The 25097-nt window shown below is 45.9% G+C and overlaps 3 protein-coding genes across 3 annotated transcripts in view; all 3 read right to left on the reverse strand.

The window, feature by feature from the left end:
• Positions 1–2373: 2373 nt before the first annotated feature.
• On the reverse strand, positions 2374–12244 carry ATP6V0E1 (ATPase H+ transporting V0 subunit e1). The gene is made up of 4 exons (XM_084215908.1): positions 12124–12244; positions 10398–10445; positions 5283–5409; positions 2374–2760 (listed from the first exon to the last, which is right to left on the reverse strand). The coding sequence occupies exons 1-3, from the start codon at positions 12225–12227 to the stop codon at positions 5316–5318; spliced, it is 246 nt and encodes an 81-aa protein (XP_084072034.1). The 5' UTR covers positions 12228–12244; the 3' UTR covers positions 2374–2760; positions 5283–5315.
• Positions 12245–13527: 1283 nt separating this feature from the next.
• RPL26L1 (ribosomal protein L26 like 1) lies at positions 13528–18527 on the reverse strand. The gene is made up of 4 exons (XM_084215658.1): positions 18486–18527; positions 17533–17705; positions 15968–16108; positions 13528–13735 (listed from the first exon to the last, which is right to left on the reverse strand). Exons 2-4 carry the CDS (start codon positions 17698–17700, stop codon positions 13607–13609), a joined length of 438 nt encoding a protein of 145 aa, XP_084071784.1. The 5' UTR covers positions 17701–17705; positions 18486–18527; the 3' UTR covers positions 13528–13606.
• A 1272-nt stretch (positions 18528–19799) lies between these two features.
• The window catches only part of ERGIC1 (endoplasmic reticulum-golgi intermediate compartment 1), a 55583-nt gene continuing 50285 nt past the window's right edge, over positions 19800–25097 (reverse strand). The window contains exon 10 of the mRNA XM_084215513.1: positions 19800–23317. Within this exon, the coding sequence (XP_084071639.1) occupies positions 23210–23317 (108 nt within the window). The 3' untranslated portion in view covers positions 19800–23209. The remainder of the gene's footprint in view (positions 23318–25097) is intronic.

The raw sequence follows: 25097 nt of genomic DNA on the forward strand, positions 1-25097 counted from the left end.
TTTTCCTACTGTCTTCAGCTACATGCACAACCACCTTTCACAGTGACAGGTGGCTGGCCTAGACTGCTTCAGAGACAACTGGAGAAATTATTAGTAATAAACATAATAAAAAATAGAGCCACCCGTTCTTATCTTGCTATTTGTAAAGAATGTTTTCTAGTCTTTGAAGAAGTTTTTGCATTTCGCCCCATTTATTCTATTTTTGCCCCAGAGAGTCCATGACATTTAATTCTGGGAACAAGGGAGCAGCCACCCACCTCAGATAACTCAGCCCTTCACAGGAGTAAAATGCTTCAATGATTTCCATTAGAGGAAAAGTAAACTTCTATGAAGTCTGCAGAACAATTTCTTGTGAGGGGCAGAGATGCAATGCAGATATTTGCGTTTCCTAAATAATATGAACAAAAGCAGTTACAAGCATTTGAAGGGACCTTGACCTGAATTCTCGCTCTATACATTGCCAGAGTTTATGACTTAAAAGCCTTCATAACTTGACTGTGGAGTCAACTTCCTTCACCTTCCTCATTTTTTACCCAAATATCTTTTAACACAGGCACAGGTTTTCCATTTCAAGCACAAACTTCTTTTTTTTATACTTGAACATTCTGTGTTCTCTTCTGCTGTCAGACAACAGAGGGACGAGTGGTCAATGCTCTGGTACCTGCACTGTTTGTTCAACACCAGTGGCTGAATCCCTCTGTTCTCATTTCCTGCAGTCACGCAAAAAAAAGGAAATTATCCCAAGCAGCGTTAATTCCTGGCACACAAGGAGCAGACCATTCCCCATCCACCATGCAACATCCAGCAGAACACACACAAAATATTATTCTTTCAGCTTCTTCAGTCATGCTACCACCTGGCATCTGCTTCAGAGGAAATGTTAACCACTCTGGAAAAGGGGAATGTCTTTCTGGGAAGCATCTAGGTGAAAATTGCTCTATGGCTTCTTTGTCCTGGCTTAGAATAGCTCTTTCCATTCAATTCAGCACCAGTGAGACACCCATGGGAACTCTTTTACTTCTCTCTTCTAGAGCAAGTGATAGCTTAGAACCTAAAATAGAAAGCTTGTTAAAGACAGTGGTAACACAATAAACAGCACTGTTTGTCACTGAGTGTTTTCTCTTGGCGTATTTCACTTCAGGCTAAATATGACAAGCAGATCAACATATTTCAAAATCTCAAATCTGTCAATGATACCTTGGAGTATTTCTCTCCCTCTCCTCATACAATGTCAACCTATTTTATTCTCCACACACTTCAAAAATCAGACAACAACTTAGTTTTTATATGATCACTTGGTTTCAACTTTCCTAGGAATTTTTGGTACAGACTGCATAACATGACTGTGTAAAACATCTTGCATGATAAAACACAGCTCTTAGAAGGTAACATGACCAAAAACCCACTATTCCAGTCCCAACAGCTGCTATGCTTATTTGCAATAACGGGCACGTTCTTCCTTCTTTTGCAATTCACACTGTCCAGTTTTGGATCACGGCAAGTTACATGTCAGGATCTTGGAATTTCCTGTGCAGTAATGAGTGCTGTCCCACTGAACAAGTTAATGGTGCTATCCAAGAGGGAAAAGCAAATAAAATATTAACCATTCCCTTATGTCCTTGTGCATAACAGTAAAGGGAATAATTGTAATTTATCTGGACATGAGGTAAGGAAGCATTCAGGGAGCAGCATTTATACCCTTGGAAGCTGCTCCTCAGCAAACAACTGACCAGATCCATCCCAATCCCATGGACTGAGGTGACACTGAGAGCCTCAGGAACCTCTTGCCTACGTTGCCATGTGCTTTCCCAGGTCTGCAATTCCTGGGACATGCAAGGGTCAGGTCAATAGAAAACAATTGGAACGTTTGCTGTTCAATTCAATCCATTTGCTCCTATAATATCCTCTAAATGTGCCAGGGATTAAATCAGCCTCCTGTCAAAATCACAGTGAAGGTTTCATCCAAATTACCACGTTACCTTTGCTACTCTGAGTACCCCTCAGACAATGGGAAGTTCCTGGAAAAGAGGCTCTCAAGGCAAGCATTCACTTATTCCTGCACCTTTCAGCGACTTAAATTGCAAATTTAATCCTATTATAGATCTACCCCAGAGGTCTCGATACAGGCAACAATTCCACTCTATTCCTACTATTTAACTTCATTACAATTTATCCACATCATCTAAATATCCTCAGCTCAACTCCAAGTATCCAATTAAACCCACAGACAAATAACAGTTAAACATGGCACGAGAACGTTTTGTATCAAGCAGAGGATTAGTTTTATTTCCAGGCATGAGAAATTTAAGGCCAGATTTCTCAAGAACACAATTAATTTGGAAAAAAAAAATTGCCATCAGCACATGGTACCACTGTTTATCCTCTCCTCACACAGTTTATTGCACACATTTTTGTCCAGTGCAAACAGAACAGGGGTGAACAGCACAATGACAGACAAGCTAAGACCTGCAAATATAAAGAGTTATTACAGATAAAGTGAACAGGAAATGTGATTCCATGGCCCGTAAAAAATAGATATTTTCATCACATTTGGAGTTAACAGTCAAAAATTGACAGTACCTAAGAGGAGTATAAATTGCATTAGGCATTCTGTTAAATGGAATAGTAGGAAAAACCACAGGACTTTGAAGAAGCCACTTGAAGAACATTAGAAAGGTTAAGGCATTACTGCAGGCTTCGTATCCAACCAGCTACAGAAAGGGCACCTTTGGGTCAGTGGAGTTTTCATCTCTTCTGCACCTGCAAAGCAAGAAGCACCTTCATTATTCCTTCCATGGAGACAGTTTGCTAATTGAAGGCCTGGCTGTTAAGCACAGCTATTTCCATTCCACAAATGCACTGAGCAATGGTCAAGAACTGGACATAATTCATCTGTGGGGATGTTTTCTTGGCAGTTTCATTTCTGAAGTTACTGCAAGTAGTTTTAGTTACATTATAAGCTGGTAGAACAACTATTTCCCTCCAATGTTTTCATTGCTGTAACAGCACCCAGCGAGCTGGATGACAGCCCTTCTCCACTTGCACAAAGGCAGTTCCTGCTCTGAGAACACAGGCTGTGAATTCACCATGCTAAGGAGAAAAGGCACTGTTGGATCACAGTTTGGAAGAGTTCACAGCCTGCATTTACCATGGCTACAGAGCTGTGTGCTCTTGCACACTGCCATCCAAGCCGTTAACTTGGTGATGTATCAAGTGAATTGCTAGAAAATCATCCCTTGGATGGAAGGGAGACTGCCTGAAAACACAGAGCAAACTTGTGGAATTTGGCACAGATCAATCAAGCCAGCATATGCAGAGCTCCTCAGCAGAACATCGAGGAACTCACTGGAGCATTTTCAGGCTGCTCAGTTAAGTAAAATGGGTTTGCTTTAATCATCCTTATTTTTAAGGATCTTTCTACTTTGGGAGTTAGCACTTCATTTTCTTTGCATTTTCCATACTAATCTACCCAAATCTCAACTGAAAGGAACAGGAGGCAGAAACAAGTATAGTACATCTCCCCTGAATGCTGGAAAAGCACAGCTCAAAATCCAGAAATAACTGGTTGCTACACTGATGGGAATCCATGCAGTGTCAGAAAGATATCCCAGCTCTTATCAGATGGAATCTCACTCACAGCTCCTGCCTAGGCACAAACTCCACAGGAGCAAGGACAGGACATGGAGCACCTCAGCCCTGCAATAGCACTCGAACAACACTGCAGTGGTGTGACCTGGGACAGCACATTTCAAGCAACAAAGAACAGATATTTGAGGATTGTTATATGCTTTTACTTTTCTAAACCTTTCCTTTTCAGAGACAACAACCTTAATTTGATTCCAAAAAGCAAGCCAATAAAACCAGATGAAAGGTTAAAACAAACTCCTTCATGTAACAAAACAGCGTGTGCTGTGCAGAGTTGAAATGCTCCAAGTTTGAAAACAACATCTCCTCAGAAACTCTGCAGTCAGCTTCAAACACACAAGGTCCCTCTCTTCCTTGGTACAAATTTAATTCCAGTTCTCTGGAAAATCCTTCATTGGAATGGAGAGGAAAGGCCTGGTTCAGGAGTCCCGAGGTTGTATCTCATCTCCTGCCTGTCCTTGCTGGTTCCAACATACAGATGCTGAAACCCAATTTTTATGTCCAGATAACTCCAATTTCAGATCCCAGGCAACTGAATCATCCTATGGGATTCAGGGATCTTTGTGCCCATTACCAAAACACACTGTTCTCTGTTTTAGCTAACTAATTATATGTTAGCACCCAAGCAGTGAAAATGCTCCTAGGAAATTCTGCTTGACTGACTTAGCTAATTACAGGCCTGGTGTTGAAGCAGGGCCAAGTCTACCTTTAGCTTCTGCTTGTGCTTAAAAGGAGCTGCAGACACACACACAGACCCAGTCTGACAACATCCCAGTTCACAGGAAGCCTTCTCTGAAACTGGGGAGCAAATGTCCAGGACACTTCACAGAAAGCATTTAACAGAGCTATAACATCAACTGTCACTGCCAGCTGCACTGAGCTGAGACTGTGCTGTACAAGGACAAACCAAAAATCTGTTTAATTATTCAGTTACCAGCTTAAAAACTATAATCATGGCTGCTTGTTTCCACATTTCCTTCATTTGAACCTTCAATTCCAAATGCTGCCCTCCTGAACAAGCCCAAGAGCATCAAGGTACTTTTAGTACAACATTTTATTTGTGCTGGCCCTGTCAAAAAGCCCAGGAACTGCAAGAACCACATTCCAGCAGCACTGCCCTGATAGCAACCACCAGGCTCAGCCGGGATTAAAGCTGCACACAGGCTGTCATTAAAAACAAAATAAACCATCAAGCTGTGAGCTCAGGAGATAAAGAACATTCTAATGGCAGCTCCCATTCCAACTTCCCAGATGAATGAGGGCAACGCTGTGTTGCCTTGGAAATCAGGACAGGTCTTGAGGAGAGGTTTAACAATTGGTAAAGATTAGGAAATCCACTTATGTTACCCCAGTTCAATTATATCTTTTTTTGGAAGTAATGTTTTGTTCTCCTTACAAATCCCTGAAGACAGTACTATATGACAGGATAGAAAGAAAAATTACTGTGAATAATTCAGTTCAAGCTTTTCACCTACCCAGTCAAGACTAACATCCAAAATGTTTTGTTGTAGCCTACAGAAAGACAGATTTCTCCTACCAAAGAGCTACACTGGTTTGAGCACACTGCTCACATTTCTGTTCAATCTCTTCTGAAGCTTCAACACACCAAATATATCAATAAATCTGCTCATACTCACCTGTCAATGAGCTGCAGCACAGCACACACATCCTCAAGGCCAGTGATATCTGAGGTACCAGATTGTTTCATTGCTTAACTGTGGCCCAAAGAGAGGGTTGAGTTGAGCCAGAATTGCAATCAGCCAACTGCAAGACAACCCCCCCAACCCAACAGAGATAAATCAGCCAAAGGACAGCTTGTGACAATGGAAAGGTTGTCCAAACACAAGGACTATCAGCGAAGAAAAGGCTATTTTAGGAAGGTCTAGGTTCAAATAAAAATTCTACCAAGGTCAAACACAAGGACCAGCCACCAGCAATGAAGTTATGGCACCAAATCATTCTGCAACTGAAATAGATTGCCCTGTTCAACTGAAAGCAACACAAAACCACCTGATAGCATTGCCCTCACACCTCTCTTTTGACAAAAATGTGTTTTGAGACACATGAAACTCAGGTATTTGGGGGCTCAGAAGACGAAAACATAAAAGAGACAAGAGCTTTTTTCAGTGCCTTTGAAGCATCCTTTTAAAAACAACTTCTGAGAAACATCCTCTCTCTCGTTTGCTTCTCAGTGCATGACAACCTGCCCTTGCAGACATGGTATATTTTCCAGAGATTTAACAAAAGTGACTTTAAACCTGGCACAGAGGTCAAGAAAAGGGGACTTGGAGCAAAAGGGTACAAAAGAGCACAAAAAAACCCAAAAAAGAACCCCACAAGAACAACCCCAATATGACACAAACCCCAGATCATCAGCACAGCAGCCTTGTCACTGGAGCAGAGCACAAACTAACACTGCAGAAGCCATGGCCAGAACTGAGAACAAGAGGAATGTAGTTTGTGGAAGATATCCAGGAAAGCTAAACAGAAATAAATATTCCACTTTTAAAAGATATATTTGCTTTGTAAACGTTACAAGAATCAGAAAAAGCAATGGAGGCTTCCATGGATTTAAATCTATGTTAAATACTAACTATATAAACACATTTAGTGAACACACTGGCTCATCTGTCTGCTATTTCTAGAATGCTTTGTAAGGAGGAGAAAAAGCAGAGCAGCTTTGTAATGGGAGCTGCCACAAATGTATCAGAGTGCTTAGGCAGTCATGGAAAATTCCACACAAACCTTGATGCTCTGACCAGCAAACCAAGTGCAGGTCGGCTGCTTGCAACAGCCATGGCAAAGATGTGGGTCAGACTTAAAGAAAACACACCAATCCTCTTCAAATTTACCAATATTTCTTTGCAACGGCCCTTTCAGTTTTGCACGGGGTAGAACTCCAGCTAAAACAAGGAGCTGAGCCTGCAGCAGTCCATCAGTCACACTAGCCTTGGAACACGTAGCAGGCTCCAGAAAGGAATTAAAACATCAGCAAGACACCATTGAGAGCAGCCAAAAACCTTTAGGCTGACACGTTTCTACTTTGCTGTCCAAAGCAGTGACAACAATGTATTTTGAGACCATGGTGTTAAATCTACTTAAGGGAAAAGCAAACTAGCTCTTAAAATTATCAGGGAATTTCTTTTGTGAGGGTTAATTTTTCAGATCCAACAGACAGATCCAAAGAGCACTGTGCCATCTGCCTCCAGCATCCTGAAGTAACACAAGTGGGAGGAGGGTAGAACACTAAAAGCCTGTTAAAGCACATTATTCCTTTTGTCACTGCGGAGCAGGAAAGAACTCCTTGCACGAATCTCTCACCTCCAGAGCTCAGGCCCAGCACGGCTGTGAATTAAACGAGCTGGGAGCACATTCAGAAGCTCAGCCTGTGGGACTAGGCTTTGGGAAAAGCAGCGTGGAGGTTTCAAAAGGCATTTGTTGGGGCCGTGCTGGATACCCGAGCTCGGAGCCGGGGTGCCATTAGGGCAGCAGCACACTCCTCCCCCTGCCCTGCGAGGGCTGAGGAATTTAAAGCAGTTGTTAGGCTGCAACTGTCTCGCATTCAAGGTAAGTCATCAAAAAGCTTTTCCCATGGTTTGTTTAAGTGATGCTGCTTTATACAATAATCCAGCGTGACAACACACAACAAAGTGCAGCATTCAGAGTAAAACAAACCTCTGTATCCAAGGTGCAATGTTCCAGAGCTGCTAAAAGCAGGTATGGCATTCGAGCCACCCACAGGTCCTTAAATTCTACCAGATCCCACTTAGAACAGTTACTGTTAATTATCCAGCTCAGACAAGGAAATTAAAGTCCCTTCTGTTGTACCAGAGATTTTTTTAAAAGGTCTTCCCACCACAACTGCCATCTGTCTGTGCTCGTGTTACAAATTAAGGTCCTGCTATCTCTGTTTAAATGTCAATTTGGGCATCCATATTTTAATCCTGTTAGAATCACTAGCAAATAATACGATTTTCCAAGCACCCTGTCCTCTGTTAGGACATGATGACACTGTTCAGGAACTGCTTTGTGCACAGCAAAATAGATTTAGGCTCTGACAGTACCTCACAATATGGTGTAACCTCTAATTTCTGCAGCAGTAACTCCTTGGACTTTGCCTTAGATTTTATGAGGTTCCTGAGAACGGTTTATTCTTCAAAGGGCTGCTGGGTACAGGATCTGTACACAAATTAGATGCAAATATCTTCCACAGAACAACCAAATGAATCCCATGTAATTAATATGGTTATTCAAAATTATCGCTGCTAAATCTAAATACAGAAGGAACAGCTTTAAGTTGAAATGTATTGACTTCAAATTAATTTCAGTGAAAATGAAATTATTAATCAAGTGGTGTTTAATGAAGACAGGAAATTGGTTTTTTCCTACTTTCAACTGGAAAGGTAACTCAAAGAGTATAAAAGCAGGTCTAGCAGAGACTAAACAGCTCTACAGAGGAACAGAGAACAGCAGCCACCTGCCTGGGACAGCAGAAATTATTTTAATCCTAACAGATCTAATGAAGAACTCCCAGGAACAATTCTTTGGGCTTCCTTCAAGGCTGGTATGAAAAATTAATCTCTTTCTTTAGCCATCTAAAATTAAGGTCTTAAATGTTTTCAGTGCCTCCTCCCCCAAAAGGAAAAGAATGCAAGAACAATGAAGTTCCATATGTTTGAATAAAACAGAGGGAAAAAGGTGGGACCAGATCTTTTGAGGTCCTTTCCAAACAGGGCCGTTCTACAATTTTATACAGAAAAAATGAGCAAATAAAAAATTAAAGACTCTGTGATGAGGCAAGTTCTGTCTTGGAACATGATGAGAAAAATCTGTTTTTTGTTGCATTCTGGCAAGAAGACACTACAAATACAATTTATGTGGTTGGGTACAACTATGGAGGGTTGAAAATATCCTAAGATTTTGCTGCCTTTTTTTTTTTTCCCCAAAGTATAATTGGAAAAATTTGGCTTTCAGAAAACAAGTTAGAGCCCACAAAATTACCAAAGAACCCCTGGACACAGAAAAGAGCAGTTTATAAAACATGTTAATAACAGTAGGCATTATAATGGGTCTGTTTAGATAAAATAATCAACTAAACCTATAAGTCACATACCACTGTACATTTGAAGAGTTCACAGAATTTAGCCCAAAGTTAAGAAATTCTACAACAAACACATTTCACATCACAATCAAGAGGATGCTGCAGATGCCACACAGCCTCTACTTCAAGGAACTCTCCTTCAAACAATAGAGACACCAAACCTCAAGGGTTTTAGAAGCGTGGGACATAATTTCTGTAGAAAAATCCCAAGTGAGAACTTTAAATAAAATCAAAAGAAAGCTCAACCCTTCTCCTAATTAAAAACCACCCAACTTACTGTAACATAAATGTAGCAACCCAGTAAGAATCACCAAAAAATTGTCCTTTCTTAGCCAAACATTTGGGACCTGTTATGAGACTGGGCTGCTCCAAACTTCATGTGCAGGCCAAGGAGACCTTCATGGCACTGAGATTCCAAATCAATCCCAAATTCAGGCTGCTTGCACAAATTCTCAAATTTCCATATCTACTCAGCAAAACTGAAATTTAAAAACTTCTGTGGATAAAAAACAGAGCCAAGTTTGCTGGACTTTGACAGTTAAGCAAGAGTGAACTCTTAGGAGTTCACATATCAAATACTCTGAATAGAAATAAATTTTCTAGAGTATAAACTGATACTAACCCTGAGTATCACATTATTAACCTAAACCAAACCTGTGCAAGTTGTGTCACAGTCTAACCCAAAAGGCCTCTCCTGGAACATGGCAACACTGAGATGCATTTCTCTAAATATTCATATTAAATTCCTTTGAACAGCATAAATAATGCCTAAATAGTTCAGGAAAGTACAAATATCACTCAGGTTCAAATGGAACTACAAATAGTAATTTTTACAACAAGTTACCCTTAAGATAAAACCAGATTTTTACCACTTTACTCTCCATAACAAATTCTTTCAAAGTTATTTCTGCACAGCAGTTTTCTTCCAAGATCAGTCTCTACAGTCTTTAAAAGAGGGAGAGAAAAACACAAGCAAGCTTTGTCTTGCAATCTCCAGCTACAGCTGGCTTAAATCCTGATAAAAAACATTATATGAAGAGCTCTCAGCAAGTCACTTTGTAATTGCTTCTAAATCTCCTACAGAAAGGAGGCAGCCTCAAAATACACTGTGCATTTTAACAGAAATTATCTTAATATATCAAAGTCTCACTAAAAAATCCACCATGCAGCAGCTTTTCCACCCACCACTCTACCAGATTTTGAGAATTAATTCAAGGAATCTAAAAGCAAAACTGTTCAGTGGGTTTGAATTAGTATTACCTCAAAATTAAATATAAAGTGGAAAGGAAAAAGGAAAAAAACCCCTAAGAATCAGGAAAATCTTAGAATTATCATTATACTTGTGAACAAATGAGGCAGGGAACTGGGGAGGAGGAATAGCAAGTCCATGCAGAGGACAGCTCACAGTCATGTGTTAGAGGACAACAGGAGGAATTCAGGTTCCTTTTAATTCAGCATTTCCCAATGGGAAAATTTCTTCAGCACACTGAAAGTCTTTAGAACTCAGAATTCCAAGAGCTGTCAAGGAACAGGTCCAAATCTCTGTGACACATTCAAAAATCTTCTAACTGCTCTGAGGCTATAAAAAAGGAACCTGTGATCACAAGAGGAGTGGGCCTTGCTCAAGAGGCAGGACATTGTTTGTACTTACAACAGGTAGCAGCAAACAGCACAGGTCACCAGCATGGTGTTGATAACTCTGCCAAGAGGAAGGAGAAACACGATCAGGTGTGGTGTTGTGACTGACCACAAGATGCACAGAGAAAAACCCCACAGCAAACAAGGACAAGTTCAACTTTGATCATATGAAAGATGACTCAACATGAATGTTCTGGCTTCTTCCAGCTGAGTAAACTGCAGAGCTCAGATCTGCAGGACTGACACAGCTCTGCCAAACACTTTACAGCTGGATTTAACAAAATCACTGTGAACAGCAGCAAAATCTGATGCAGTGTCCTTCCCATTAGTGAACCACTGAGGCTGGATGCACACAAGAGATGCTTTCTCCACTTGCAGAATTCTACTTAAATAAAGTTTTAGTGTCAAATTGTCATTTTTATTTTTTCATGATGAATGAGGGGTCTACAAACAGAATACAAAATAAAACCTCAAAGCTATAGTGTAAAATTTTCCTTTCTTGGTGAAACACAGCTGTGTCAGAAACCACTTGAAAGCTGAAAAGAAGGAAGAACCAAGCTCTTGAAATTGAAAAGGGTAAAACTGCAGCTACACACACACAGATGGGCTTGAAATGGGAGGAGAGGAAATGAGATATTCTGCAGCTCATGGAACTCAGTGGCAAAGTGGAGTGGTTTTTTTCTTTTTAAATTATACAAAGGCATTTCCATCCATGTATTCCCTCCCCCAGCTGGGTAACAAAACCTCATGGGAGGTCAGTAACTTCTGTTGGTGAGGCACAGAATTCTCACACTTCCATGCGTGGAAGCCATTTCTCCAAGGTATTTCTGAGGACCGGCAAGTTTCCAGGCATGAAACATGCATCAGGTTTGAAAGTGAGACAGGAAATATCAGAGCCTGAGGAATATTGAGGGTTTAGATAAAGAACTGAGAGAAAAGACAGTTGGTACCTGTGGAGTAGAGGGAGTGTCAGAGAGAGGAAGAAAGATTAAGAAGCCATTATCTCCTAGAGAAAAGAGAAATACAAAAACTTGTCTGCTTTTTAATCTGAACAGCCACAACCACTGCAGGAAAAACCTCAGCTTAGAAGCCCAGCTGCTGTCCTCAGCTACAAGGGCACCAGCACACATTTAACCCAGAAATCCACCTCTGCAGCCTTTCCAGTCCCACCCAGTGTGAAACCAGAGGACGGTGGAGTAAGTTAGGAAAGGTCAAGTAAGGAAAGAAAGAGGAAGCTGCTGCTCAAATACCGCCTGACAATGAGCCACCTTGACACAGGACGTTCTGCCTGCAGAGGTTTCACAGAATGGCTTGGGTCGGAAAAGACCTTAAATCTCATCTCGTTCCACCCCCTGCCATGAGCAGGGACACCTCCCACTGTCCCAGGTTGCTCCAAGCCCCAGTGTCCAGCCTGGCCTTGAGCACTGCCAGGGATCCAGGGACAGCCACAGCTGCTCTGGGCACCCTGTGCCAGGGCCTCAGAGAAAACCCAAACCCGCGAGGGGCCTCGGGGGCACCGCCCGGCTCTGGCAGCCCCAGGGGCGGCTGTTCCGCTGCCCCTCGGCCGGACCGGGCCCGTCCGTGCTGCGCCAGCGCTGCGCCCGCGGGGCTGCGGCGGCCCCGGGCCCGGCAACCTCGGGGCGCCTCAGGGCTCCGGGGCCGCCTCCGCTGAGGCCTCCCCACACCCGCGGGGGACGGAGGGGAAGATGCCCGGTGCCCGCCGCCCCCCGGTCACTCACCCGCGGTTCGGCCCCTTGGGTACGAGCCAGGGCAGGACGCCGCCGACCACCCCCCAGAACACGCTCATGACGATGATGGGCACCGCCAGGCCGCCGTACGCCATGGCCGCGCTCTGAGGGGAGTGGGGGCGGAGCATCCCGCCACGCCCCGCCCGGCGCCCGCCAATCACCGCCCGCTACGTCACCGGGGCCGGCGGGAGCGCGCGGTGCGGGAGCCGTGGGGCCGCGGGAGCGCGCGGTGCACGTGCGGCGGGATCGGGATTGTCACGGGATCGGGGCCGCGATGGGATCGGGGCGGCGATGGGATCGGGATTGTCACGGGATCGGGGCCGCGATGGGATCGGGATTGTCGCGGGATCGGGGCCGCGATGAGATCGGGATTGTCGCGGGATCGGGGCCGCGATGGGATCGGGATTGTCGCGGGATCGGGGCCGCGATGGGATCGGGATTGTCACGGGATCGGGGCCGCGATGGGATCGGGATTGTCACGGGATCGGGGCCGCGATGGGATCGGGACTGCCGTCGGACAGGGGCCGCGATGGGATCGGATAGTGGTGGGATCGCCGGCCCAGCCCGGCTCCCCATCTCCATCCCCAACAAGCTGCCGGGTGAGGGCCGGCTCTGAGCTCCTCAGGGAATTGGGACACGATCCCACAGAGCAGCTCTGTACATGGAAAGGTCCCGGTAATGAGCAAACCTCACGGAATTCCTCAAGCACCCATTTAACGTGGAGAAATTTCATATTGAGCAGCACGAGCTGGAGGGACAAAACCTCTGAGCCTTCATGAGAAACCCACCCCCAGTGCGCCGAACACAGCTTCACTGTCAGGCCTATGAATGGCTTCTGAAACAATTTTCCTCAATTGCCAGCTTCCTCTTTTTTAGATCCCATTGTTGTTCAGGCAGATGAGTTTCTGTCCCTCTGTAGCAGCAATTAGAGGGCCATTCACTGAGCCAATCAATTCACTGAACTGCAGGGCTCTTTTCAACAAGCAGCTCTCAGTTATGGAGGTACAAAGTGCCAGGAAAAGATCTCTCACAGAAAATTCATCCAAAACAGCACCACCAGCAGCACTGAGACTGCTTCACCCCATCCCTTCCCAAACCAGTCAGCTCTGCCTCATCAGCACTGTTCATAAACCCCTTTGTCCTCATTAATACAAGACCCAAATTAATTACATATACAGTGCACAGATTTAACATGTTAAAAAAACACGGACACATCTAATGAAGAGACAAATACAATGACTGTTGGAATGGATGTTTCAGGACTGCACTGCTCTTTCAGGCTGGTTGAAGCATTTCTAAACTTCTTCATAACAAAAAAGGTACAAAGAGCTTTTCAATTTAGTGTATTTTTTACAAAGTCAAAAGACAAGTCGGAATATTAAAATGCTGAGCAGGACACATCAAGATTTTTGAAAGAAGACACACAACGGGTTGAATTTTAGCAGTTTTTTAATGGTGTCAATCAGGAAAGCAGCTATTCTTGCATCTTCTCGATGGTCTCCTCCTTGTACTTGCCCTTCTCCTTGCCAACCTGCCGGGACTTGGCTTTGCGCTCCAGGATCTTCTTGCGGTCCTTGTCCAGCTTTAGCCTGGTGATCACCACCTGCACAGAGCACAGGACTTCAGCCAAAGCTGGCCCTGGGCGCTTCCAGGGACAGCCACAGCTTCTCCAGGCACCCTTTGCCTCATCCCCCCTCCCAGGGAAGAATTTATCCAACAATTCCTGCTCCTGCCTCTTCTGGCAAAGAAATTGTGTTGGTGTTACTGAAAGCACTACCTGGAAAACAGAACTAACAATCAAGTTCTAGAAATGCCATATAGGCACACTTTCTCCTTAATTCCTTGTGCATTTAGGTCTCAATTGTAATTCCCACCTCTTTGCCCAGGAGAGGTACAAACTGTTCACACTGCAAGGCTGTAACAAAACATTCCTCTGCTCTCTGCATTAATAACCACAATTTTTATGCAAAGCTTTACTGAGGTCTAGTTCTCAATTAATGAAAATTTTACCAGAGTGAAGAAGCAGCAGAAAATTCTGTTTTTCTCACTGCTATTCAACACACATATACAGGCACTGGCTCCACCACAATGTCACCTTGTCACTCAGATGTTGTTGCTGCACACAAGTCGTGATGTTTTGGAATAATTCTGCCCTCTCTCTGCTGAACACACCAACCATTTACACCGAAAACCTGTTACAACTGGATTTTTTCCACCAACACTTCCATCTTTGTGCCCACATGGCAAGGCTGAAGCAGACTGAATTCATCTGCTTCAAACCAGGTTTTGGCAAGTTCTTGTGTTTAGTTTGAACTGTTTCCTGTTATGATCTAAACAGGCTTTGCCTGGTTTCCACCAGCTCTAAATACCTCAGGGTAACCCAGGTTCAGAAGTATTCAGTTCACAATTGCCTGCAAGAACAATCACAATTCTGAGCATCTGTTTAAGCCTCTCCATCACCTCCTCATCCAGTGCAAGTGCCACACAGAAAACATGTGAGATGCTTTTAAATGATCCACTTTGTGCTTTGAAAACATGAGTCTCTTCAAAGATTTTAGCAAGATTCCAAAGTTCCTAGCATGCTTCTACTCCTAGAAACAATGAGGAGTTCATGGTCTCAACTTGTATCTCTGCTCATGACACCCTAACATTTCCTTGAGGCAACATCTCCATTTGTTATTCAAAGAACCCCACAATGGTTTGGGATGGAAGGGCTTTAAAGCTCACCCAGTGCCACCCCTGCCATGGGCAGGGACACCTCCCACTGTCCCAGGTGGCTCCAAGCCCTGTCCAACCTGGCCTTGGGCACTGCCAGGGATCCAGGGGCATCCTCACCCTGACAGAGAAGGATTTATCCCCAATATCCCATCCAACCCTGCTCTGTCAGTTGAAGCCATTCCCCTTGTCCTGTCCCTCCAGGCCCTTGGCTCCTTCAGGCACTGCAAGGCCACAGTGAGGTTGCCCCAAAGCTTCTCCTGTCCAGGTGAACAATCCCATCTCTCCCAGCAGAGCTGCTCCATCCCTCTGATCCCCTGGTGCCTCCTCTGGGCTCTCTCCAGCAGCTCCAGGTCCCTCCTGTGCCGGGCCAGGGCTGGGGCAGCTCTGCAGCTGGGGTCTCACCTGAGTGGGGCACAATCCCAGCCCCTCCCTGCTGCCCACTGGGGATCAGCCCAGGGCATGGGGGGCTCCTGGGGGCCAGGGCAGGTCCAGCTCTTGGCCACCAGCACCCCCAGAGCCTCCTCCCAGGGCAGCTCCATCTGTGCATCCCCAGCCTGTGTTTCTAGCCCAGCCTGCATTGACATTGACCATCGTGCAAGAGGCAGAAGCAAAACAAAGTGATTACTTTTTATACTAACAAACATTCTGCATTCACATATTTTGTAACAAGTATGCCCAGATTGATATATTCCTATTAGAAACACTTTTCTGTATGCTCTGGAATACAGACTGAGATTTTATTCTTATTTTAGTGCTAAGAGTGGGATGTGGAGCATGTTAAACTTATTAAAACTATAATAACAGACTAAATTTTTAAAAATGGTTAAATTTAAAATACTCATACTATAAACCTTATTAAAATAACACTGCAGAGCAATGGAGAGTTGTTTTCACATGACAATTAGTAGTAAAACTAACATTTAATTTTTTTTTTAGCTGTAGTTTACCCCTGAATCAGAGTGGGCTTGAAAACAAAGGCAAAAAACAAAAGCAGAACTAAACAACGATTCAGCTTCCAAACACAGGCTGGGGACACACAGATGGAGCAGCTTCCAGGTGCATTCCCCCCACATGGTAACAAGTCCCCCCCAACCCCAGAGCCCCCAGTGCCCCATACCTTGCTGGGGTGGATGCCCACGTGCACAGTGGTGCCGTTGGCCTTCTCGCGCTGCACGCGCTCGATGTAGATCACGTATTTCTTCCTGTACACCTGCACCACCTTCCCGATCTGCTGGCCCTTGTAGTGTCCCCTCACCACCTGCACACAGCACACACACTGAGCTCCAGAACCAGCCCTGAACAGCCAGCCCATCTCAGAAAACAGCTGAGCTGCACAGGATCCAGGCCACAAACACGAGTGACCTGACAATCCCAGCATGACTAACACACAACATGTATGGATCAGGATTGTGCTTCTCCCCATTTTCTCTGCAGTAAACCCTAATGAGGGAGCTCTGTTGGCACAGACATATTTTATGAAAAATCCTTTTCTTAGGATCTTTCCTCCTGAGAAGCTGAGAGGCCTCAGAAACAAAATGTACACAATAATTATCTGCTGCTGTGGAATGCAACAGGTGCATCTTTGATTGGTCTCATGTGGCTGTTGTTAATTAATGGTCAATCACAGTCCGGCTGTCTCGGACTCTCTGGTCAGTCACAAGATTTTATTATCATTCCTTTCTATTCCTTGCTAACCTTCTGATGAACTTCTTTCTTCTATTCTTTTAGTATCGTTTTAGTATATAATTTTGTTTTAATATGATATATATATATATCATAAAATAATAAATCAGCCTTCTGAAACATGGAGTTAAGAGTCTCGTCTCTTCCCTCATCCTGGGACCCCTGGGAACACCACCACACTGCAGCTATGCAGCCAGACTTCAACTTTTAACAGATTTTACCCTCATTTTCACCTATAATTGTGCTTTATATTAAAAAGCCACTTAGCTTAGACTCATTTCTAATCCAATTTTTCAAATATCACAGGTAGCAAACAGCCTACAAAAAAGAAACAATTCTTTGCTTTGTGCTTTAGGGCTGAAAATTTTAGTTCAGCACAATGATCGATGCATGTAGCTGAAGTGCAGCAGAACTGCCAGCACACCTGTGTCACCCTTATCACTGAAGTGAATTTAAAATTAATTTAAATGAAGTGAATTTAAGAAACGCTTGACAGCCCAAGTCATGACTTGATTAACACAGATTACTTCTGCCATGCTGAAGGCAAAGCTCCAGCACCAACATCAGCTTGTCTCGTCCTTGCCTTCTGCACAGGCTGCACATGAAAACAGAATCCCAGACTCAGGTGGCTTGAAAAACACTTCCACCATCATCAAATCCAAATTATGCCCCATCCCCACCTTGTCCCCAGCCCAGAGCCCCGAGTGCCACCTGCAGGGATGGGGATCCAATTCTCCCTGGGCAGTTCCAGTGCCTGAGCTCCCTTTCCATGGGGAAATTCCTGCTGTGCCCACCCTGAGCCTGCCCTGGCCCAGCCTGGGGCCGTTCCCTCTGCTCCTGTCCCTGTTCCCTGGAGCACAGCCCGACCCCCTGGCTGTCCCCTCCTGGCAGGAGCTGTGCAGAGCCACAAGGGCCCCCTGAGCCTCCTTTGCTCCAGTCTGAGCCCCTGCCCAGCTCTGAGAACTCCCCGGAAGGAGCTCAGGTGTGGCAGGGCAGTACCTGGACCTCGTCGTCCTTGCGGATGGGCATGGAGCGCACGTTGTACTTCTGCCGCAGCTCCTTGGACAGGGGCGAGGACATGATTTTCCTGCGGATGTGGGAGGGGGCATTGAAGTGCCGTTTGCGGTTCTTGCTGCGGTCCGAGGTCACAAAAGGGTTGAACTTCATTTTGGCTGCACGAAAAAGAAAACCCCAGAGCAGCTGGAGAGGTGCTCACAGCACGCACAATACACTCCATCACCCACAGATTTTGCCGCGGTTAAAAGCAATTTCAACTGTTTTTAATACAGAATCGACCAACAAACCCTTATCCGAATAAGCTGAAGCCTGTGCCCTGGCTGACAGTGACCCTGTGACAGACACTCGTGCACATCAGACCGTTCTTCCAAGGCTCCCCCTTCCCAGCGCTCAGGACACCTGGACGCTGCCCTGCAGTCACACTGCTCTCATTTATATCCATCTATAAAAATGTGGATTTTGGGCTGGCACAGAGAACTCGCACTGCTCCAGCACCTCCAGTAACGCTCCTCAGCACAGCCTACAGGGAACACATCTGCAAATCCAAGACAACTCCGGCCTTTCCTAAACTTTAACAGCTGCAATACAAGACTGCCTGCCAGGGTACCATTGATCCCGACAGCAAAGGATAAATTAAATCAAAGATAAATTAAATTAACGGCTGGTTTTGCTCAACTCCCCAACTTTTACGTGCACACCCTGGCACCTCCCATGCGGGCTGGGCTGCGCTAACTCAGTAATGCACCAGGGAAGAGCAGCCTGAGGAGGCCGAGCTCCCCCAGGAGCCCGAGCTCTCCCCGTCCCGCAGCCCCGGGCGGGCTCCCGGCCACCCGAGCCCCTTCCCGCTCCCCGCCGCTGCCCCGCGGAGGCCCCGCCGGCCGGAGATGGCGGCGGATGGCCTCGATGGCCGCGGATGGCGACTCCCGGTGCCTCACCCGCTGCCGCCGCCGCGCCGCCCGCCCGGAAGAGGAGCCAGAGACGCTTCCGCTTCCCCTTCCGCCTGCGCCGCCGCGGCCCCAGAGCCGCGCCCCCTGGCGGCCGGAGGGCAGCGCTGCAGCGGGGACAGAGCCGGGACAGGGCTGGGACAGAGCGGGATAGACTCGGGATAGCGCCGGGACAGAGCCGGGATAGACTCGGGATAGGGCGGGACAGAGCCGGGACAGAGCGGGATAGACTCGGGATAGGGCGGGACAGAGCCGGGACAGAGCGGGACAGAGCGGGATAGGGCCGGGACAGAGCCGGGATAGACTCGGGATGGAGCGGTGAGAGAGCCAGGATAGACTCAGGACAGACACGGGATAGAGCCGGGATAGGGCGGAGGCAGAGCCGGGATAGATTCGGGATACAGCCGGGACAGACCCAGAGCGCATCCCGGTGAGACCGAGACCCAGGACACAGCCTCAGCCCCTGGGGACACCAGTTCCCCTGCCAGCCCCTGCTCCTGTGTCACTGTCACCTCCATCCCCCTCTCAGGCAGATGTGGCCCTAGCACACAATTCCAGGACACAGATGAATTTATTCTCAATGAGAACTGGGAGAGTTTAACCAATTAACCGGTTTGGTTGGGCTTGGGCTGGGTTTTTTACATAGACAGGCTGGAAACTATAGATAGTTTGGGGCTGGGATTTGGACAAACACCTTCCCCCGAGCCTTTATTTGTCATTTACAGAGTAAGGCACTTCCAGCAGCACCCATCACTGGTGGAAAAGTGAGTTCCAGTCTTTGGGACAGGCAGGATCTCTTCCTCCACAAAGATCCACAACAAAAAGGGAACTGGTTACTTAAGATGGTGCAGATATCCAGAGCCCAAACTCACTGTGCTGTAACCCTTTACTGTTCAACCTTTAGAAATTGCCTCAGACATTTATTTCTAAATAGTTATGAAGCAAGACTAAGTGGATATTAAAGGTGGGGGGGGGACAAAAATTAGGTTATTTCACACAGCAAGGAGCGCAGTGACTAAAGGCAAACCCAGCAAGTGCCAAGCACAGTCCGTTCACCTTTCCTTAAAAACAGGGAGGTTGGGACACTTGGTACTGTACAAAACCAAGCACTGAATGTCCAGACATGACTCAGGGCTGATTACAAAAGAGCCTCGTGCTAACTTTCACCACAGTGACCCGGCTCCCAGTGATTTCATTGTGTGATAAGGCTCAGTTCACTGAAATCATAATTAAAAACAAAAGGAAAAAGCCTGTTTGGATTGATTTTGCAACAGGAGTGCGACAAGACGCCAATCAAAACACATAAGAGTTTTATTTTTAATTATGGAACTAAAAAGGCTAATAGTTTATTAACATAAGGTTGCAAATTAAAAAGACAAATGCCAGAACTCCTTAACAGTCTCCACTGTAGAAATGTAAAAGACTTGTGCTTTAAACACTGCCGTACCAGACACGCAGGGCTGCTCCTCCTCCCTGCCCCTCTCACAGTCCAGGGACAAACCCCAAACTGACACCCCCAAGCTGCAAATTGTAAAGCAGAGACATCACAGCCATTCCCAGCCCCAACAGAGAAGGAACAATAAATGAGAAATACTCAGGAGCTGGTGGCACACAGGGCCACCTACACTGCAGATCTCATTTTTTACAGCGCACAGAAATGCAAGGATTTGAGAGATCAGATCAAACATTCACAGACTCATCTCTCCTGGATTTTTGTACCCCATCTCCATTTTATTTTCTTTAAAAAATCCTCTTCAGCAGTCCAGATACTGCCTAGAATACACCTAATAACTTTCCCTAGTGCTAGTTTTTAACTCCACCATTGCAAAGTATCCTATGCCTCAAGTTCTCACTGTAGGGTGGAGTCTGCAGTTACAGGGAATAATTAAAAGTGAGTTTCAAATATTTCCTACAGAGTCTTTTTTGGAAACCCAAATTCTTCTATCAAGACTTGAAAGGGCAAAATCAGAACCCTACAACTGAGGGTTTCCTTCTGCTCTGACTTGAAATTCTTTTGTTTGCAAGGATGTTTAAAAGCACCACTAAGCTCATTTTCTCTTCGCAAAATTCAGAATAAAAATATCTCCTGGGTGCAGAGGCAGTAACTGCCTTGCTTTCCCACCTGGGGAGATGAAGAGCAGATTCTGCTGTAAACACACGATGCAGGACCACGGTGGGACCCTGCAGGACAAGCTCACCACAAATCCCAGCAGCCCCACAAGGTGGCCTTGGCTTGGCAGCTCTCAAAGGCTTAGACCTGGTTTAGAAAACCCAGGTACAGATGTTTCTCCTGCCAGAACTTCAGTACGATTTGGCTTCCACATTTTGCAGAATAATTAAAAAAAAAAAAAAAGTGATTTATTACCTTATTGCAGGGCATGTTTTGGCAGAGAGAGCAAGCACACTGAAGTGTGTTACTTCCAAAAAAGAAAAACCCCAAACAAACCAATTTCACTGGTCTGGTTTAGAGAACTGGCCTGGACTGCACAGGAGGGAATGGGGAGAAGGATGGGAATAACACACCAGGAGACACAAAGAATCTGCAAACACCTTTGTTTGTGTCAAAGAAATTGTACCAGAGGAGAAATTTCAGAAAATGAACTGTACTGCAAAGATCTCCCCTTGCCCAGCTCAGCAGAAGAATGCACTAAATAAATCTCAATGTAAGAAAGATGCTAAAATATTAAAAATCTCATTGTTGTAATCCACTGTTCCCAAGCTGTCAGCAAAGACTCACCAAATCCAACAGGAAAAATCAGGACATTTTAGCTGTGAGTTTCAGCTGGTCACAGTGGATTAGAGGAAATCCTTCAGCACACAAGCATCTCATTGAAAAAGTTCATTTTTGTAAATGGGGGGGGAAGTAAAAAAAAAAAATCTACCCATACATGAATGGGTACAGGAAGTTCCACAATCCAGTTTGCACCTAAAGTAAGAGCAATGAGTCCAGAGAAGAACAGGGAAAAATTCCAATGCTGTCTGAAGTCACTGCAGGGCAGGCCATGGCAGGGGGAGAGGAGCTGGCTGCTGCTTTTTGGTGGGTGGATAAAACTGGCTACACCTTCCCTGCTCCCAAAGCAAGGAGACAATTTCAACAGACAATCAGGAATTCTTCTGAAATGCATCTGACTCTAACAATAACACTGAATATTCAACAATTCATATCATCACAGCATAAAGCTTGGATATCTTGCCTCCAGGAAAAGGCAATGGATATCATCCAAGAGAAACCCTGCACCCACCTTACAATTTACAGCACTGAGTTCAAGATCTTTATTTTATGATTATTTTCGTTTAATCCATCCTGAAAGACTTAAAATTTGTGTATCCTCAGCTCAGACATTCACAAGGCATGCAGAGACTGTCACTACTCAAGGAACACTGATGAGGCTCTGGAAAATGCACTGGTGGGCATCTGCTCTCATTTTTGAGACCAAATGACATGCAAGACACCCCTGGCAGGAGTTTTCCCCTCACACCTGTGTGTTTAGGAGGCTCCAGAAGACAAAGCTTGAAGGAATGGACAGGGAAGCTCAGGAATCTTTTTAAGGGATCAAACAAAACTGCCAGCAAGGGTCAGCCTGTGGGAATGCTGCCCTGTGTACCTGTGGGAGAGCACTGTCAGTCCAGGGCTCACAAAAGATGCCTGGCTGAGTTTTAAAGGAAAAGGGAGGCACCTTAAATCCTGAAAAATCAAAATTCCTGTGTTTGACAGGTGTATTGAATACACACACACAAAGCAAGAGGAAGCTGTGCTCATCCACCCAGAGGGCTGCACCATTCTTCTGAGCACAGAGAATATAAAACCTCTTTGCAAAAACAACAACAACAACAACAATAATAAAGCAGAAGTGCAGAATCCAGACTTTTGGGTGGTCTGTGTTTAGAAACAGAAGAAAGAAAAGCTAATGCTGTAAAGAGAACTACTCCCTTTCAAAGCAAAGGCCACATAAAACTGTGTTGCTCAGTTTGGTTTTTTTACTTCATGCCACCTGTAAACACAAGACTGGATATTCAGTTAGTGGGAAGGAATGAAACCACTTCTACATCCAGAGTAAAAGAAATGCCCTCCACTGCTGGGACCACAGATTACCTAGGAAAAGGTAGCTGGGGAAGGCTTCCTGTTCTTTTTACACTTGGTTAGAAAGGTTGTATCTGAACAACTGAGCTTTCAATAGAAGCACAAAACATTTCTTGATGTTATTTCTGCCTTCTGTCTCTTAGGTTTGCTGTGGGGACTAACACTTTCCACTCCTCACCAACAGATACATCACCTTTTTGGCACCATGGGTGGAATTTCTTCCTCATGTGTAATTTTGCCCTATACAAAAGTCGATTGTCTGATCATGCAAATCCAACAGAACTCCAAGAAGTGCCACGAGACAGTTCAGCTCTGTGCCATCTATTCCCTAGTTTGTACACTGCCACAGGAACCTCCCAGAGGACAGACTGCCATCCTCACTTAGATCTCAAATGGCATTTCAACCTCTCCTTCTGGGGGGAGGGAATCCACACCCTCATTCCACTGATTTTTCCCTCTCAGAGCTCTGAAATGCATGGAGATTTCTTTGATTTGTTGAAGATGTCTTCACTGACCAGCCTGATTAGAGAAAAACATACTGATTCAATCAAATAGAAAATAAAGACAAAAACAGGTAGTGGTAGATTTCTCAATCTTTGCTCCTGTCCTTGGAGTCGAGGGTAGCGTTTCACTGCTACTGCATTTTGCCCAGCTGGATCTTCTTCCAGGCCTCTGATGCTGTGAAAATGCAGGAGTCGAGGATCCCAGCCACAGTAAACGTTCCTCCAATGATGGCACATATCTGCAATGACAGAGGGACAAACAAACACCTTTGTCAGCAGCCAGGGAGACTCTCACACAGCTGGGGCTGCAGGAGGGGTCCTGCTGCTGGGGGGCTTTCTGGAAGCGCAGTGAGGAGTGGGGAGCAGCACTGGGGATGGAATTCCACGAGGATCATTCACAAAAACCATTCCCTGCAGTGGAATAACTGAGTGCTGCACTCCTCCCAGCCCGAGCCCAGCACAAATCCCAGCTCCCAAGCACAGACACTGCTCCCTCCTGGGCTGAACTCCACCTCACTCAGCTTTCTAGAAGCTCCATGCTGCTCACATCTTCCTGCACTGTTTTCTGTTATAAACACCACAGTCTTGCAGTCTTTTCCCCATTTCACAAGACAATTTACAAGCAGGCAGAAGACTCTGAAGTAGCACGTGGAGGGCAGTGAGTAACAGAGAAACCCAGCTGCCAGTGACAGCACAGCTCTGCCTAACACTTTCCATGACAGGGGCTGCTCACAGCAGCCAACTTAACTCCTTGTGGGACAGGGTTTGCCACACAAGATGTGGATCTTGGGTCAAATTAAAACATGTCATTACTTCCAAGAACAGAGTTAGGGAAAAATTGATCTCCTGATCAGCATTAACAGCCCACTTCACTTCTCAAGCGCTACAGAAACACAGAAATATTCTGTGTATTCTGTCAAACCTGAGTCTTTGTGGAAATAGAATCACAGAGTCATTTAGGCTGGAGAATACCAACAACAGAAAATATTTCCCTGCTACAATGGCTCACTGGTTTGGGATTGCCATCTCCTTCACCTCCTAGCTCATAACAAGCCCCCTTTTTCCCAGGCAGGCCCTTGTCAGGAGATAAGCTCCATATCCTGTTCCCCTTCTCACAGCCCCATTGTTATTCTCAGAACCACCTCAACCTACACAACATAAAAGACCAAATTAAAAAAGCACCACAGTTGGTTGTGCAGTAAAAACTGTGGGAGTTGGGAAGTTGGAACTGTGTAATTCTAACACGGCTGGAAACATTTTTAGGTTGCAATGCGGTGTGTCACACTGCCTGGTGGCACCCTGGGACTTTCTTCCCCTCCTGTGGTGTTTGACTCCTGCCTCCCCACCAGGTGGTTTGTATGAAGCCAGTCTTGGGCAGAACTCAGATGTTTTTGTACCAAAAACAGTGTGGCAGCAGGGGCAGGGTGTGACTGTCCCCGGGGCTGGCACTGCTGGGGTGACACCATGGGGGCTGTGTCCAGCTCTGCCCCTCATGGGGAGAGACCCTGAGGGGCTGGAGAGTGTCCAGGGAAGGGAATGGAGCTGGGGAAGAGTCTGGAGGGGCTGAGGGAGCTGGAAAAGGGGCTCAGCCTGGAGAAAAGGAGGATCAGGGGGGCCCTTGTGACTCTGCACAGCTCCTGACAGGAGGGGACAGCCAGGTGGCATCCAGGATGAGAGGGAACGGCCCCAGGCTGGGCCAGGGCAGGCTCAGGGTGGGCACAGCAGGAATTTCCCCATGGAAAGGGAGCTCAGGCACTGGAACTGCCCAGGGAGGGTTGGATCCCCATCCCTGGAGGTGGCACTCGGGGCTCTGGGCTGGGGACAGGGTGGGGATGGGCACAGCTGGACTCGATGGGCTTGAAAGTCTTTTCCAACCCAAATGATTCCATGATAAACGTTCTAAAAGTGCAACACAGCAGGCCCAGAAGGGAACTGGTGCCACACTCCACACACCCTGCCACGTCTCTTCTCCCACACAGCACCCCATGGGCAAAGCCAGAGAAAAAACCAACGCAGGAG

Source organism: Fringilla coelebs, assembly GCF_963513975.1.
Source record: "Fringilla coelebs genome assembly, chromosome: 15".
Taxonomy (NCBI): Eukaryota; Metazoa; Chordata; class Aves; order Passeriformes; family Fringillidae; genus Fringilla; species Fringilla coelebs.